This window comes from Arachis duranensis, chromosome 9 (assembly GCF_000817695.3).
Source record: "Arachis duranensis cultivar V14167 chromosome 9, aradu.V14167.gnm2.J7QH, whole genome shotgun sequence".
Taxonomy (NCBI): domain Eukaryota; kingdom Viridiplantae; phylum Streptophyta; class Magnoliopsida; order Fabales; family Fabaceae; genus Arachis; species Arachis duranensis.
Genome location: NC_029780.3, coordinates 116,909,246 through 116,927,174, shown reverse-complemented (window position 1 = coordinate 116,927,174; position 17,929 = coordinate 116,909,246). Strand labels below are relative to the sequence as shown.

General features: G+C 27.5%; 2 protein-coding genes across 2 annotated transcripts in view; both read left to right on the top strand.

Moving 5' to 3' along the window:
* LOC107467743 (co-chaperone protein p23-1) overlaps nucleotides 1-1,414 on the top strand; it is a 10,242-nt gene extending 8,828 nt beyond the window's left edge. Inside the window, exons 2-6 of the mRNA XM_016086919.3 lie at nucleotides 22-208; nucleotides 295-463; nucleotides 552-589; nucleotides 685-742; nucleotides 987-1,414. Of these exons, the coding sequence (XP_015942405.3) occupies nucleotides 22-208; nucleotides 295-463; nucleotides 552-589; nucleotides 685-742; nucleotides 987-1,102 (568 nt within the window). The 3' untranslated portion in view covers nucleotides 1,103-1,414. The remainder of the gene's footprint in view (nucleotides 1-21; nucleotides 209-294; nucleotides 464-551; nucleotides 590-684; nucleotides 743-986) is intronic.
* Nucleotides 1,415-3,825: 2,411 nt separating this feature from the next.
* Nucleotides 3,826-6,307, top strand: LOC107467883 (co-chaperone protein p23-1). The gene is made up of 6 exons (XM_016087103.3): nucleotides 3,826-3,972; nucleotides 4,915-5,101; nucleotides 5,188-5,356; nucleotides 5,445-5,482; nucleotides 5,578-5,635; nucleotides 5,880-6,307. Exons 1-6 carry the CDS (start codon nucleotides 3,968-3,970, stop codon nucleotides 5,993-5,995), a joined length of 573 nt encoding a protein of 190 aa, XP_015942589.1. The 5' UTR covers nucleotides 3,826-3,967; the 3' UTR covers nucleotides 5,996-6,307.
* Nucleotides 6,308-17,929: the final 11,622 nt, after the last annotated feature.

The window sequence follows — 17,929 nt, the reverse complement described above, 5'->3', positions numbered from 1 at the left end:
CTTTGATATTTTAAAATGCAGCCGCCATCCTCCTGTCAAGTGGGCTCAGAGATCTGATGAGGTATACATAACTGTCGAGTTGCCTGATGCCCAGGATGTGAAGCTTAAACTGGAGCCAGAAGGAAAGTTTTACTTCTCTGCGACCACTGGCGCAGAAAAGATACCTTACGAAATTGACATTGACCTGTTTGACAAGGTTGATGTAAATGTAAGAACTACCTATTCCTATAATTGTTCTGATAGTCATATCTTTACACAATTGTGTATTAATTTTGTATTCATCTTTCTTTTCAGAATAGCAAGGTTAGTGTCGGCTCGAGAAATATCTTCTACTTAGTGGCAAAGGCTGAGGACAAATGGTGGGACAGATTGTTGAAGCAAGGAGGGAAACCTCCTGCCTTTTTGAAAGTTGATTGGGATAAGTGGGTGGATGAAGATGACGAGGTGGACGAAGACGGTAAAAGTAAGTGATTCTGCTAAAATTTCTCAGGATTCGAGTTCATTTTTTTTTAATTTTCTGCCAGTGTTCTCATTTGCATATTGTCTTTCAGTGGGAGCCGATATGGACTTTGGCAACTTCGATTTATCTGTATGTATCATAACTCAAGATAGTTTATTACTATAGTACTTTTTTTTTTTTCTGTTTTGACGAGTTTCTAACTCGCTTAGTAAATTGTTATCCAGAAATTGAGCTTGGGTGGAGGTGAGGAAATGGATACCGAGGCGACCAACAATGCTGATGGTAAGAATATCTTGCTAAACCGGTTTAAACCCCATGAAATTGGTGGTGGCAAGCTCACTGTTGTTTTCGTGATTACTGCGTTTGTCTATCTCTTATATTGCCTTCAAATTGGTTTATGGTTTGGTGTAATTGGTCTTTTTTTAAACATAGGACATCATGAGATTGTTTGTTTTATGTTGCTGATTCCACTTTGGGTCAAGGGTTAGTTGTTGATGTCGGAATTATGATTGATTTTTTTTTTCAGATGATGAGAGCGACACCGAAGATGAGGTAACAGGACAAACATCAATTGATAATGAAGCTGACACAAAAGAGAAGGTGGATGGCAGTCCTAGTTCTGCACCTGAAGCTAAAGCTTAAAAACTTGGAGATGGGAACCTTGTCGTAGTAGCTTTCATTGTAAAGACTTGGGAGACTTCTTCTGATCTTAGGTTGCTGGCATGTTTACTCTTTCAGCGTTTTGACATTTGGATTCTCATCAAGAGAAGCTAGGTATATAGGAATTGGCCATACATAGTATCTTCAGAGATCAGACAGTGTTATGTGTATTTGGGTTGGGGATGGTCGGTTTGGAAAAATTCTTCGTTTTTGGATAAAGTAGCTATAAGAACAAATATGTTTACGCATTACTGACCTTTATAGTTGATTTTTGAGCCAATCACACTGTTTTTATTCTGGTGCGGCACAATTTTGAATTACCTGATTTAATTTTGAATCACACTGTTTTTACTATTTTAATTTAATAATAATTAGTACTTTTTTCATTTGATTGACTTTTTACTTTAAAAAAATTTGATATATTATTATTATCCAAGATGTACTCTGCAAGGAATTGCTATATTTTTTTAAATATATAATTAATTATTAGATTGGTAATATAACCATTGTGTTTTGATAAAATTATAAAAAAATAAGAAAAAGAAAAGATGATGAATTTTATTGTATGTTGATTGATTGAATTATAAAGGTAAAACAAGAGTATATATCTATTTTAGTCCTTAAAGAATTTTAGACTGGATACTTTAGTTCTCAACTAAAATTAATTACTCGATTGGTTCTTAACAATTAATTTCGTCAGTCACTTAGGTCCTTTATTCCGTTAACTCTAACCGAGGATAAAATAGTCCCTGATAACTCTAATAAGGGACAAAATGGTCCCTGACAATTCTAACAAGGGACGAAATGATCCCGGACCCCTTTATTCGAAAACGACACTATTTTTCTCCAATTTTTATCATATCTTGTATAACCCTAAGATTCATACTCTCCTTCTTTACCTTCATAGTCTTCTTTTCCATCTTTTCCTTCCTCCTCTTTAACTCCAAGATTAAGCCATAGTGTAATTGTCACACGTGTCGCACCTACCTCAACATGTCATGGACCACACACTTTCTAAATTTTTGTGACTGGTACATCCACCTCCTCTGCACTTCACCCTCCAAAAGCATCTACTTCCACCTCTTCGATAACATCACCTCAAACCCCGACACGTCCATGACATTCTCAATACCAAATTCCACGACTACTCCAAGGGCATGTCTTTTTCCACTCTCCGGCAAGTAATATTGATTGTTGGACATTAGGATATCATGAGAAGATTCTCTTTCAACATCATATGCAAATTCTCATTTGAAATAGACACCGAGTGCTTCATTCTTTTTTTTCCAAAGTCCAAGTTGGCAGACAGTTTCAACCTCACATCCAAGCTATTAGTACACTGAGCAATGTCGCCATTGCCACTCATATGAAAACTGAAGCGATTAGTGAACATTGGTTCGGAGAAGAAGCTGAAGAAAGTGATCAGAGTGGTGGACAATGTGGTCATGAAGATGATAGGGCAAAAGAGGGAGGAGATGGCAACGATGACAACGAATCTTAACAAATCAGACTTACTGTCTAAATTCATGGGATCTATCGAAGACGATAACTAGTTGAGAGCTCAATGGTGTTTGGTGGATTGACAAATGACAATGTTTCTCAGTTCATACTGTCACAGATAGCGTTTTTACCGAGCCTCCTTGTGTAGCATAGACAATGATATGGTTGAGGAACGTTTTCATAACCCGGATTGTTAATTTTGATGTATTTAGAATTTTTTGAGATGTAAGTTGCTGAAAGAGTGCCATTTTTTTTCTGCCGATATTTATTTGTTATACTGATTTATTTTTTCGATTAAAAGTGTGGATTAAAGTAACATGTATGATGTATTAGCCATGTATGCTCCAATTTACAACTTTCGAATTGTTAAAAAAAATGCTAAAAGTTTAGCAGAATTTATTATTTTTGGCTAGTAATTAATTGATAATGTTTCAAAGTGTGGCAAAAAGTATATTATTGGATTGTTAGACTAAAGATCTTGAGTCGATAGCTAAAAGTGTTGATTAAAAATAATAAATTTTATTTTTGGCCCTTGAACTTGTTTTTTGGTTAAATTACCAAAAAAGAGAATCGGAGAGAGAAATAAAATGGGCATTTAGACTTTCTATTATTGTGGTGTTAAGATCATGAAATGAATGCATTTTGCAAAAAATATGAAGGCCTATTTGTCTCTTAAATTTATTTAGGGTAAGCTAATAAATTGTATTTGAAAATTTATCTCTTTGACAAAATTTTTTTAAAAGATATTAACCATAAATAAGTCTCTAAATAATTTTAAAATATGATAAAAATAATAAAATAATATCATTTAAATTTATAAGTAGTAAATTATTATATTTTCAAATATTTAAAAAATTTATTTATCATTTGTATTTTTTGAAATTATTTTTGTTTTTTATACCATTTTTTTGTTGTTTAGTTTTTGAGTTTAAATTTTTTAAATTTTCAATTTTTACTTTAGAGGGTAAAATGTAATCTCTTATCCTTTAATAATTTCTCTCTGATATTTTTTTTTAATCTACATATAAAATAAATAGTGAGAGATCATACTTTTATTTTCTAAAATAAAATTTAAAATTTAAAATATCCAAATCCCTAGTTTTTTTTATAAAATTTGAATTTGAATAGTTTACCTTTGGAACTATCATATTAGATAAGGATTAACCGGATTTCCTCATTTTAAATTTTAAAGTTGTGATTTTAATTAGTATTGAGATATTGGTGCTATATGAATGAAGCATTGCCGCAAAAAACACAGAATTGTAATCAACCCTTCTACTCTGCTCGCTGAGAAAAACCCACTGTCACTCTCTTGAGCTCTCTACATTTTCCACACAAAAATCAAACATGAGGTTCATTTTCTTCTCTTCATGTTGTTTGGTTTCCGAGAAAGTGCTTGAAAAACAACATTTATCAATTTATATATGCTCTGTTTGCTTCATTCATCTATGCTATCTTCATCGTTTATTATTGTTATGAATTCCTGAGCTTCAACTTGTGTTTTTTCCCCCTCCTCCCACCTTATCGTTTCTTAAAAAATAAATTGAGGGTTTTAGGAGGGTTTAGCTGGAGAGCATGCAACCTTTGAACTTTTATTCTTATTTTAAATCGTCGTGCAGATTGTTTGTGGTGTTCATCAGTTGATTTTAGGGTTTAGGTTACCTTCACACTCACCATTTTCTTTTTTGTTGATTTCATTTTAAAACCAGGATCACTTTTACTTGAATGCTATTTTTGTTTGCTCTCCATGTATCATAGTAAAATTGTTATTTTGCACTGTTTTCAGTTTTTGTTTTAACAAAAGGTATCCTGAAGATGTTTACAGTTCTATCATAACTTTGATTTTCCTTTTATTTGAACTTTCAGCTATAAAGTTGGTGTTGCAAATTAATTATCTGGCAGAGTGGTGGTGAATTATATAATCAGGGGAAAATCTAAAATCAATGTTGTTTCGGAGTAGAATTTCTGACCTAAATGTTGATCAGCATGTTTCTATTTTCTTTTCACACTTGAGTGCTATCATGTTTTATAGTTTTGCTTCACAATTTTGTGATTGTATTGAATATTTTCAGTATTGGTGCAATTTTGTATGACTGTTTTTACAGCTACTGTATCAATGCTGTATTGACCAAGTGATCTCTTGTTGGTGCTCTGTTATTGGCATTTGATACTTGTATATTGTGTGAAAACCTGCATATCCTGTGTTCTTGTGGCAGCGGGGGCCTTGGGATCACTATACTGAGTGAAAATTAGCATTTCAGGTCCCTAAATTCCTTTGATATTTTAAAATGCAGCCGCCATCCTCCTGTCAAGTGGGCTCAGAGATCTGATGAGGTATACATAACTGTCGAGTTGCCTGATGCCCAGGATGTGAAGCTTAAACTGGAGCCAGAAGGAAAGTTTTACTTCTCTGCGACCACTGGCGCAGAAAAGATACCTTACGAAATTGACATTGACCTGTTTGACAAGGTTGATGTAAATGTAAGAACTACCTATTCCTATAATTGTTCTGATAGTCATATCTTTACACAATTGTGTATTAATTTTGTATTCATCTTTCTTTTCAGAATAGCAAGGTTAGTGTCGGCTCGAGAAATATCTTCTACTTAGTGGCAAAGGCTGAGGACAAATGGTGGGACAGATTGTTGAAGCAAGGAGGGAAACCTCCTGCCTTTTTGAAAGTTGATTGGGATAAGTGGGTGGATGAAGATGACGAGGTGGACGAAGACGGTAAAAGTAAGTGATTCTGCTAAAATTTCTCAGGATTCGAGTTCATTTTTTTTTAATTTTCTGCCAGTGTTCTCATTTGCATATTGTCTTTCAGTGGGAGCCGATATGGACTTTGGCAACTTCGATTTATCTGTATGTATCATAACTCAAGATAGTTTATTACTATAGTACTTTTTTTTTTTTCTGTTTTGACGAGTTTCTAACTCGCTTAGTAAATTGTTATCCAGAAATTGAGCTTGGGTGGAGGTGAGGAAATGGATACCGAGGCGACCAACAATGCTGATGGTAAGAATATCTTGCTAAACCGGTTTAAACCCCATGAAATTGGTGGTGGCAAGCTCACTGTTGTTTTCGTGATTACTGCGTTTGTCTATCTCTTATATTGCCTTCAAATTGGTTTATGGTTTGGTGTAATTGGTCTTTTTTTAAACATAGGACATCATGAGATTGTTTGTTTTATGTTGCTGATTCCACTTTGGGTCAAGGGTTAGTTGTTGATGTCGGAATTATGATTGATTTTTTTTTTCAGATGATGAGAGCGACACCGAAGATGAGGTAACAGGACAAACATCAATTGATAATGAAGCTGACACAAAAGAGAAGGTGGATGGCAGTCCTAGTTCTGCACCTGAAGCTAAAGCTTAAAAACTTGGAGATGGGAACCTTGTCGTAGTAGCTTTCATTGTAAAGACTTGGGAGACTTCTTCTGATCTTAGGTTGCTGGCATGTTTACTCTTTCAGCGTTTTGACATTTGGATTCTCATCAAGAGAAGCTAGGTATATAGGAATTGGCCATACATAGTATCTTCAGAGATCAGACAGTGTTATGTGTATTTGGGTTGGGGATGGTCGGTTTGGAAAAATTCTTCGTTTTTGGATAAAGTAGCTATAAGAACAAATATGTTTACGCATTACTGACCTTTATAGTTGATTTTTGAGCCAATCACACTGTTTTTATTCTGGTGCGGCACAATTTTGAATTACCTGATTTAATTTTGAATCACACTGTTTTTACTATTTTAATTTAATAATAATTAGTACTTTTTTCATTTGATTGACTTTTTACTTTAAAAAAATTTGATATATTATTATTATCCAAGATGTACTCTGCAAGGAATTGCTATATTTTTTTAAATATATAATTAATTATTAGATTGGTAATATAACCATTGTGTTTTGATAAAATTATAAAAAAATAAGAAAAAGAAAAGATGATGAATTTTATTGTATGTTGATTGATTGAATTATAAAGGTAAAACAAGAGTATATATCTATTTTAGTCCTTAAAGAATTTTAGACTGGATACTTTAGTTCTCAACTAAAATTAATTACTCGATTGGTTCTTAACAATTAATTTCGTCAGTCACTTAGGTCCTTTATTCCGTTAACTCTAACCGAGGATAAAATAGTCCCTGATAACTCTAATAAGGGACAAAATGGTCCCTGACAATTCTAACAAGGGACGAAATGATCCCGGACCCCTTTATTCGAAAACGACACTATTTTTCTCCAATTTTTATCATATCTTGTATAACCCTAAGATTCATACTCTCCTTCTTTACCTTCATAGTCTTCTTTTCCATCTTTTCCTTCCTCCTCTTTAACTCCAAGATTAAGCCATAGTGTAATTGTCACACGTGTCGCACCTACCTCAACATGTCATGGACCACACACTTTCTAAATTTTTGTGACTGGTACATCCACCTCCTCTGCACTTCACCCTCCAAAAGCATCTACTTCCACCTCTTCGATAACATCACCTCAAACCCCGACACGTCCATGACATTCTCAATACCAAATTCCACGACTACTCCAAGGGCATGTCTTTTTCCACTCTCCGGCAAGTAATATTGATTGTTGGACATTAGGATATCATGAGAAGATTCTCTTTCAACATCATATGCAAATTCTCATTTGAAATAGACACCGAGTGCTTCATTCTTTTTTTTCCAAAGTCCAAGTTGGCAGACAGTTTCAACCTCACATCCAAGCTATTAGTACACTGAGCAATGTCGCCATTGCCACTCATATGAAAACTGAAGCGATTAGTGAACATTGGTTCGGAGAAGAAGCTGAAGAAAGTGATCAGAGTGGTGGACAATGTGGTCATGAAGATGATAGGGCAAAAGAGGGAGGAGATGGCAACGATGACAACGAATCTTAACAAATCAGACTTACTGTCTAAATTCATGGGATCTATCGAAGACGATAACTAGTTGAGAGCTCAATGGTGTTTGGTGGATTGACAAATGACAATGTTTCTCAGTTCATACTGTCACAGATAGCGTTTTTACCGAGCCTCCTTGTGTAGCATAGACAATGATATGGTTGAGGAACGTTTTCATAACCCGGATTGTTAATTTTGATGTATTTAGAATTTTTTGAGATGTAAGTTGCTGAAAGAGTGCCATTTTTTTTCTGCCGATATTTATTTGTTATACTGATTTATTTTTTCGATTAAAAGTGTGGATTAAAGTAACATGTATGATGTATTAGCCATGTATGCTCCAATTTACAACTTTCGAATTGTTAAAAAAAATGCTAAAAGTTTAGCAGAATTTATTATTTTTGGCTAGTAATTAATTGATAATGTTTCAAAGTGTGGCAAAAAGTATATTATTGGATTGTTAGACTAAAGATCTTGAGTCGATAGCTAAAAGTGTTGATTAAAAATAATAAATTTTATTTTTGGCCCTTGAACTTGTTTTTTGGTTAAATTACCAAAAAAGAGAATCGGAGAGAGAAATAAAATGGGCATTTAGACTTTCTATTATTGTGGTGTTAAGATCATGAAATGAATGCATTTTACAAAAGAGTATTCTTACACGTACAAGTCTTTTTAGCATACATGTCACTTACATAATGCGCGCGTGAAATCACATTGTTCCTCTTTCTATTCCGCGTTTCTTTTTCTCCTTTCTCTTCTTTCTTCTCCTTTTTCTTTGAGTTTCTCCTCCTTTCTCTTCGCGTGTTTCATTTTCATCGTCGTTTTTTTATTATTATTATTGTTTTGTTGCTGCATTTTTTCCCTCCTCTTTCTATTGATTTTGCAACATTATGTATTTTTTTCTTTGTTTGATTTTTTTCTCCCAATAAGAATTATGAGAATATAAAATAAGAAGATAAAGAATAAGAAACAACAGAAGATGAGGAGGAGAAAGAGGAAGAATTTTGAATTATGCAGAACTTATCAGCACACATACACCGAAATTCTTAAACAATACACTCGAATATCTTCGTGTTACACATAAATATCTTTGTATTATACCCAAATTTGCTACAAATACCGAAAAATATTTTCTCTAATGCTGCATTTTGTTTCTTCTTTTTTTCCTTATTTTTTTCTTTCTTTTAGTTGAATGAATGTAAGTTTATCCTCTTCCAAGTAGTTTTGTAGTATTATGTGTTTCTTCTTTGTTTGATTTTTTTTGTTCTTGTTAAAAGAGTAAAACAAGAAGAAACTTGAGAAGGTAAAATAAAAAGGAAAAGATGAATAAGAAAAAAAAAAGAAAAAGAAGAAGATGATGATGATGATGATGATGATGAAAAAAAGAAGAAACAGCAGCACAAAATGAAAAGGAGGAAGAGAAAGAGTTTTGAATTATGCAGAACTTATCAACACACATACACTGAAAATTCTTAAACAACAAGTGTAATAACCCGTGCCATGCACGTGATAAGATTGAAATTATAATTTTAAGCTGTTGTGTTAAAATTAATTTCAATTATAATAATTTAATTAATAAAAAAATAACTTGTATGCATTTATTTTCTTTTCTTAATATAGTGTTAATTGTATTAACTATAAAATAGTTGTTTAATCTATTTTTTTCAATAAATCAGGCATATATACTCTATATGATCATAAATAATCTAGTAATACTTAAATCCACCAACAAAGTTTTATATGTTGGTTTACTGTGAAATAAGAATATATGAAAATCAGCTCAAAATGAAGAATAAATTAATAGAGAATCCTAATGCAAAAAGTTCTACAAATAAATAATAAATAATTTAAACCTACTGAATAATAATTTAACACTATCTTTTGATACCTGCAAAATATATACCTGAAACAACACTGTATCAATGTTAGTATATAAAATTATATGATTAATGTAATTATAAAATTGTTTATCAGGAGAATAAAATAATTCAAATTTTTATAATAATTTTAATATTCTCAAGCTATTAAGGTACAATAAGAATGCATTATCCATTAGCTCCTAGAATTGCTAAATTTTTTTAATTGATAGTAATAAATTTTAATAAATAAATAAATTTAAGTAAGACATTTTGTTATTACCTTTTTATTATAGGCTCTAAAAAACTTCTCTATATACCACATTCATCATGCAGTTTATCTTTCAAGTGCCCATGATCTGGCAACAGCACTCGCAAACCATATTTACTCGTTACCTTGATAACGCAACATACAATTGACCATAGGTGAAAACTGGCATTGGAAGGTAAATTCCAACTTTAGATAGAGTTTGTCCCTGGATTTATTTATTGTCATTGCAAATGACATAATAATTGGGAATTGTCTTCTTTAAAACCTGATTGGTAATGTTTCATTATTTGGAATTATATTCAGTCTTGGGATAAGAACAATACTTCCAACTTTGTTACCGGTTAAAGTCTTGCATTCTATCACATGATTTCCCATTCTTCTAACTTGCATTCTCGTTCCATTGCACAAACCATTAGTTTGGTCTATATTCTGCAGTAACATAATAGGAGCGCCAACCTTCACAACCAACTTGTGTGGTGATAGACCTGAATAGAGACTTACTATACTTTGGTATATATTATTGCTATATATGAAGCATGTTTAAATATCTATAATTATAGAGACTTACTATAATTATATCAAATTTAATTATGCTGTAAATAAATAAAATAGATAACAATGAATACTATTTTTTTATATTCAAAATTTACTGTAAATATAAAAAATAAAATCACTAATGATTAAAAATTTGAGTGAAAAATAAAACTCCATAATAAAAATTTGATTTGTTAACTAATTAATCTTATGTTCATATAATAATATTATTATTATTATATACTGATTAAAATTGTGAAAATAATATACCAAAATTATTACATACGAATGAGAATTAGAACTATATCAATTATATTAATTCAAAATTATTATTATTATTATTATTATTATTATTATTATTATTATTATTATTATGCTTGAATAATGATGATAATTCACGTGATAATAACTTTTACCTATAAAACATCTAAAATTAAATAATAATCAAGTATAATTAGCTGACAATTATAATTCAAATTATTACATATGAAGTCACGTGAATTATTATTATAATTGATATAATTGCTATATATACTCTCAATGTTATTGATTATATCAATTTAACTATATCAATCATATTCAAATTATTAGTCAATAATTTTAATATAAATTCTTGCTATAATTAGATTATTCTTATGTTATTATCTTGTATTAATCATTATAATTAATTCAATAGAAATATTTATTCAGTATATATGTTATCTACATTAACTATATGTCAATATTTTTAAAAAAGAATTAAAAAAGAGATATATAAATATATATAATATTATTGCTATATAAAAGATAGATATAAATATATATAGACTGTATTATTAAAAAAATAAAGCATATACATAAAAATAACGAAAAAACTCAAGTAAGAATTTATTGGTTTTTATAGTTTCTATTACGCTTAATGAAAATTGAGCGATCTAAAAAATAAATATTGAGGTGATTACTATATAATTTTGTTATTAAGATAATTACTTATTATTAAGATAATTTTTTATTATATAGATTTTAGTAAAACAAAAAAATATGTAAATTACTTATTATTATTATTATTATTATTAGATAATGAATAAGAATTAGAATTATATCAATATTTTTAAAATTAATATAATTAAAATAACTAAAAATATTTAAAATCAATGCACGTTATTAATATCATAAGATTTGATCATTTTATAATTAGAATAAAATATTCTTATCATGATTAGACTGGTGCCATTATCATATCATTATCATAATTATTATTATTAAAATGATTAAAAATATTTTTAATTGATAATTGATAAGTAGTTTAATAATGCATTAAATATTGATAATTGATTTTGCATATGAATAGATAATTGTTACAAAACAAATTATAATTGTGAATCTTCACATACTGCAAATCATGGAGATCAACCACAATATAATGACTACTTTTTCCTGCTTTTGACCATGATATAAGTTCTCCTTTTCCGGTTAAAAATTCAATAACATCTAATTTAAAAAAATGAATTAAAAGCATAAAATTAAAGACAAATAAATGAACAACACAATAATAATAATACAAATTAACTACGTACCAAATAAATTAGCTTTTTTATTTGTTTGTCTCAATATATATTAGCATGATTGAGAAAATTGAAATGTTTGTGAGAAATGTTACAATCATCGATCATATTTACTATACGTGACTCCTTTTTAAAAGTTATTCTACACACATGTGTAGTCGGAAGATAAATTCCGCTTGGTTCTTCAATCAGAAAATTTGAGAAAACATAAATCTTCCCCTCGATCAAATCATTCTCAAACATCTTTGCCAAATAATTCTTGATTGAACAATGAATTTTATCATACTGTAAAACAAATTAATTAAAAATGAAGACTATTAGCACTTATAACTCTATTAAATCGCACTGTCGTTGATTCGTCCAAGGGTATACTTATCAAATAAATTTAAAATATGAACAAAACATATCTATAAACTGGACCTAGCATCACTTGAAGGAATCATAGAGGAGAATCAACCTACCTTATCATCCATGAGAACCATTTCTAGGTAAGCTATCTTACTCTTGTCAAATTTGGATGGGACTTTTCATAATCTTATAATCCTTGCCTTTATTTTCTAAACATTTTCATTACATAATCTACTGTAGGTAATACTGTTGATAGAATCATAGCTTGTAGCCATTAGGTATGAAAAATAATAAAGAGAAAAAGAAATATGAATGAGGTACGAATTTCTTAGATGATAAATAATTGTAATAATTGACTATTACGATTTATATATATACACACACACGGCACGAATTTTTAATGGAGATACTTGCTACAATTAGAAAAAATTATATAAATAGAGACACCTGCTAAGTGTATATATATATGTTATTCACATTAATTATATGCCAAAATTTTTATAAAAGAGATAAAAGAGGAGATATATAAATATGTATAATATTATTGTTATATATGAAGCAGGTTTAAATTCCTATAATTATAAAGACTTATTATAATTATATAAAATTTAATTATGTCTATAAATAAATAAAATAGATAACGATAAATACTATTTTTTTATATTCAAAATTTACTGTAAATATAAAAAACAAAATCACTAATGTTTAAAAATTTGAGTGAAAAACAAACTCCATAATAAAAATTCAATTTGTAAACTAATTAATCTTATGTCCATATAATGTTATTATTATTATTATTATTATTATTATTATTATTATTATTATATACTGATTAAAATTGTGAAAATAATATACTAAAATTATTACATATGAATGAGAATTAGAACTATGTCAATTATATTAATTCAAAATTATTATTATTATTATTATTATTATTATTATTATTATTATTATTATGCTTGAATAATGATGATAATTCACGTGATAATAAATTTTACCTATAAAACATCTAAAATTAAATAATATTCAAGTATAATTAGGTGACAATAATTATAATTCAAATTATTGCATATGAAGTCACGTGAATTATTATTATAATTGATATAATTGCTATATATACTCTCAATGTTATCGATCATATCAATTTAACTATATTAATCATATTCAAATCATTAGTCAATAATTTTAATGCAAATTCTTGCTATAATTAGGTTATTCTTATGTTATTATCTTGTATTAATCGTTATAATTAATTCAATAGAAATATTTATTCAATATATATGTTATCTACATTAATTATATATCAATATTTAAAAAAATTAAAAAAGATATATATAAATATATATAATATTATTGCTATATAAAAAATAGATATAAATATATATAGACTGTATTATTAAAAAAATAAAGCCTATATATAAGAATAACGAAAAACTCAAGTAAGGATTTATTGGTTTTTATGGTTTTTATTACGTTTAATGAAAATTGAACGATCTAAAAAGTAAATACTGAGGTGATTACTATATAATTTTGTTATTAAGGTAATTACTTATTATTAAGATAATTTTTATTATATAGACTTTAGTACGCATTATACTTGATAAGTAGTTTAATAGTGCATTAAATATTGATTTGATATAATTATAATGAAGATATGTTCCTAAATTAGTATAATTATATATTATTCATTAAATATTAATTATAATATAATAATATAATTATAATAAAGGTATTTTTTATAAAATAATTTAGAATATATAAACCTGCATTCATTTTGGAGGAAAAATGGAATCACGAGAGATCGACACCTCACCTTTATTAGTTGGGAGAAAACCCAGTTTTAGCATATTAAGTAGACAGATATATTCAAATATTTTCGTGTTACACCCAAATTTGCTACAAATACAGAAAAATGTTTAATCTAATGCTGTATTTTTTTCTTCTTTTTTTTCTTTTTTCTTTCTATCTTATAGTTGAATGAATGTAAGTTTATCATCTTTCAAGTAATTTTGCAACATTATGTGTTTCTTCTTCTTTTTTGTTTGATTTTTTATTTTTATTATTGTTAAAAGAGTAAAATAAGAAGAAACTTGAGAAGATAAAACAAGAAAAAAATATGAATAAAAAAAAAAGATGATGGTGATGATGATGATGATGATGATGATGATGATGATGATGATGAAAAAGAAGAAGAAGCAGCAGCAGAAGATGAGGAGGAGGGAGAAGAAGAGTTTTGAATTATGCAGAATTTATCAGCACACATACACCGAAAATTCTTAAAAAAATACACTCAAATATATTCGTTTTACACCTAAATATTTTTGTGTTACACCTAAATTTGCTGCAAATATAGAAAAATATTTTTTTAATGTAGAACTTTCACATTACATTCAATTCAAACCATCAATGATGAAACATTATTCACCTACAAAATCATAAACTACCAATGAAAAAATTAACTAGAATCGAACAACATATCAGTCACTTGATTGGGTTCAAAATAATAATCAATTTCGTTCTGGTTCAATTGACAATCTGAACTTAAATTATTAATTTTCTTCAACAATGAGATAATTGATGATGGAGGAGAAGGAAGAAAAGGAAGGAGGTAAAGAAATTCCAACGAAAAAAGAAGGAGGGAGAGGAGGAGGGGGAGGAGAAGGTGGAGGTGGTATTGGTGATGACAATAACGAAATAGAAAAATAACGAAGAAGAACGTGCAGTGACGGCACAAAAAAAATGCGCACGTAAATATAAATGACTTATATAAACTTTTATAAAAAAATGACTTGTATATGAAAAATAACAAGTATAATAACCCGTGTCATACACGTGATAAAATTGAAATTATAATTTTAAGTTATTTTTATTAAAATTAATTTGAATTATAATAATTTGACTAATAAAAAAATAACATGTTATGCATTGTTTGTTTTTTCTTAATCTAGCATTAAGTATATTAACTCTAAAATAGTTATTAATCAATTTTAGTAATTTACTTTTTTCAATAAAGCAGACATGTATACTTAATGTGATCATAAATAACCTAGTAATAGTTTCTACTAACAAATTTTTATATATTGTTTTACCGTGAAGTAAGATCTTATTAAAATCAACTTAAAATGAACAACAAATTATTAGAGAATTCTAATGCACAAAGTTCTTTAATAAATAATAAATAATTTAAAACTACTAATATTTATTTAATACATTATATGCTAATACTAAGAGTATTTTCTAAAAAGATATATTCGTAAAAATAGATATAATATGATTTACAAATATAACATAAACAAATATGTTAAACAAAAAGTTAAACCAATATACTTACCAGTGCCTTTATTAAATTTTGCAAATTGGAGAATAAGTATGTATTCAGTTGTTTGGTGATCACATAGATAATTGAATAATTGAGTTGTAAATTGATCTCATAGTGTGCAGCTTATTTTTTTCATTTCTAAATAAAAGTAAGAATTAAGTGAAATAAATAATAATATATAATGAAAAAGATAAAATATTTTGCATATGTATAGATAATTATTACAAAACAAAATCTTATTGTGAAATATTAAAATTTCACATACTCCAAATCATGAAGATCAACCACATTCCTTCTTTCTATTTTTGATCATGATATAAGCTCTTCTTTTTCGGTCAAGAGTCCAATAACATCTAATTGAAAAAAAAATGAATTAAAAGTATTAAATTAAGGACAAATAAATAAATAACAATAAATTACTTATAAATTAAAATTTTCTTACCAATTTATTTTATATTAAACGATAAAACTAACAATATATTAATAAAATGATATACCTTTAAAAAAGTTGCAATACAATTTTAAACATCGGCATAATTTAAAACCACTAATATTTATTTAATACACCGTATGCTAATACTAAGAGTATTTTCTAAAAAGATATATTCATAAAAATAGATATAATATGATTACAAATATAATATAAACAAATATGTTAAATAAAATGTAAACCAATATGCTTATTATGAATGCCTTTGTTAAATTTTGCAAATTGGAGAATAAGTATGTATTCGATTATTTAGTGATCACGTAGATAATTGAATAATTGGATTGTAAATTGATCTCTTAGTATGTACCTTATTTTTTCTTATTTCTAAATAAAAGTAAGAATTAAGAGAAATAAGTAGTAATATATAATAAAAAAGATAAAATATTTTACATATATATAGATAATTGTTACAAAACAAAATCTTATTGTGAAATATTAAAATTTCACATACTCTAAATCATGAAGATCAATCACAATATAATGGTCACTTCTTCCTATTTTTGATCATGATATAAGCTCTTTTTTTCCAATCAAAAGTCCAATAACATCTAATTAAAAAAAATTAAAAGCATCAAATTAAAGACAAATAAACGAATAACATAATAAATTACTTATAAATTAAAAAATTTTTACCAATTTATTTTATATTAAACGATAAAACTAACAATATATTAATAAAAGGATATACCTGTAAAAAAGTCGAAATAAACATTTGCATAAATAAACTATTAAAATTTATGTTATCGATAAAATGATGCTATTATATGATTTCTTTGCAAAAATTTAAAAAAATAATTTTGTGTAGATTAATACAAATTAATTACGTACCAAATAAGTTGGATTGTTCTTTTGTTTGTTTCAATATATCAGCATGAGCAAAAAAATTGAAATAATTGTCAGAAATTTTACGATCACCGACCGTATTTATTATACGTGACTCCTTCTTAAAAATTATTCTACATATGTGTGCAGTCGGAATATAAATTTCGCTTGCTTCCTCAATTACAAAATCTGAGAAGACATAGACCTTTTCTTCAATCAGTTCATTCTCAAACATCTTTACCAAACAATTCTTGATTGAAGAATGAATTTTATCACACTGTAAAACAAATTAAATTAAAAACTATTAGCACTTATAAAGCTATTAAATGTCACTGTCTTTGATTGCAATGGTTTACTTATCAAATAAAATTAAAATACGAACAAAAAATATTTATAAATTGGACCTAACATCACTTGAAAGAATCATGAAAAATAATCGACTAACTTTAACATCTATTAGAACCATTTCTATGTAAGTCGTCTTATCTTGTCAAATTTGGATGAGACTTTCCATAACCTTATAATTCTTGCCTTTATTTTCCAAACCTTTTCATCACATAATCTACCATAGGTAATACTATTGATAGAATCATAGTTAGCAGCCATTAGGTATGAAAAATAAAAAATAAAAAAGGAACAATGTCTGAATTATGAATTCTCTAAATGATAAATAATTGTAAAAATTCACTATTACTATATATATATATAAACACACATTAATTATACATGGTAATAATTAGCCAATATTTTTAATAGAGATACTTGCTACAATCAGATAAAAATTATGCCATTATATTTTATTAACCTTTATGATTAATTCAATGAAAATACTTATATGTTATCTACATTAATTATATGTCAATATTTTTAGAAAAGAGCTAAAAGATGAGATATATAAATATATATAATATTATTGTTATATAAAAGTTAGATTTAAATAATATATTAAATATTGATTTGATATAATTATAATAAAAATATTTTTCTAAAATAATATAATCATACATTATTCATGAGCTAATTATAATGCAATTAAATATATAATAATATTCTATATTATTTATTTACCGTCATGATTTGATTTGATTGTTTTCTAATTTATTTACTTACATAAATGATTAAAATATATAACATAACTATCGTAATTATTATAATTTTATGATATAATTATAATTAACATATTTTATCATAATTAAATATTGATTTGATATAATTATAATGAAAAAGG

Bases quoted from the DNA above. Each gene is read 5' to 3' on its own strand.
- LOC107467883 (XM_016087103.3), top strand. The intron at 5,102-5,187 runs GTAAGAACTACC...CTTTCTTTTCAG, and splicing joins TTGACAAGGTTGATGTAAAT to AATAGCAAGGTTAGTGTCGG. The intron at 5,483-5,577 runs GTATGTATCATA...ATTGTTATCCAG, and splicing joins TTGGCAACTTCGATTTATCT to AAATTGAGCTTGGGTGGAGG.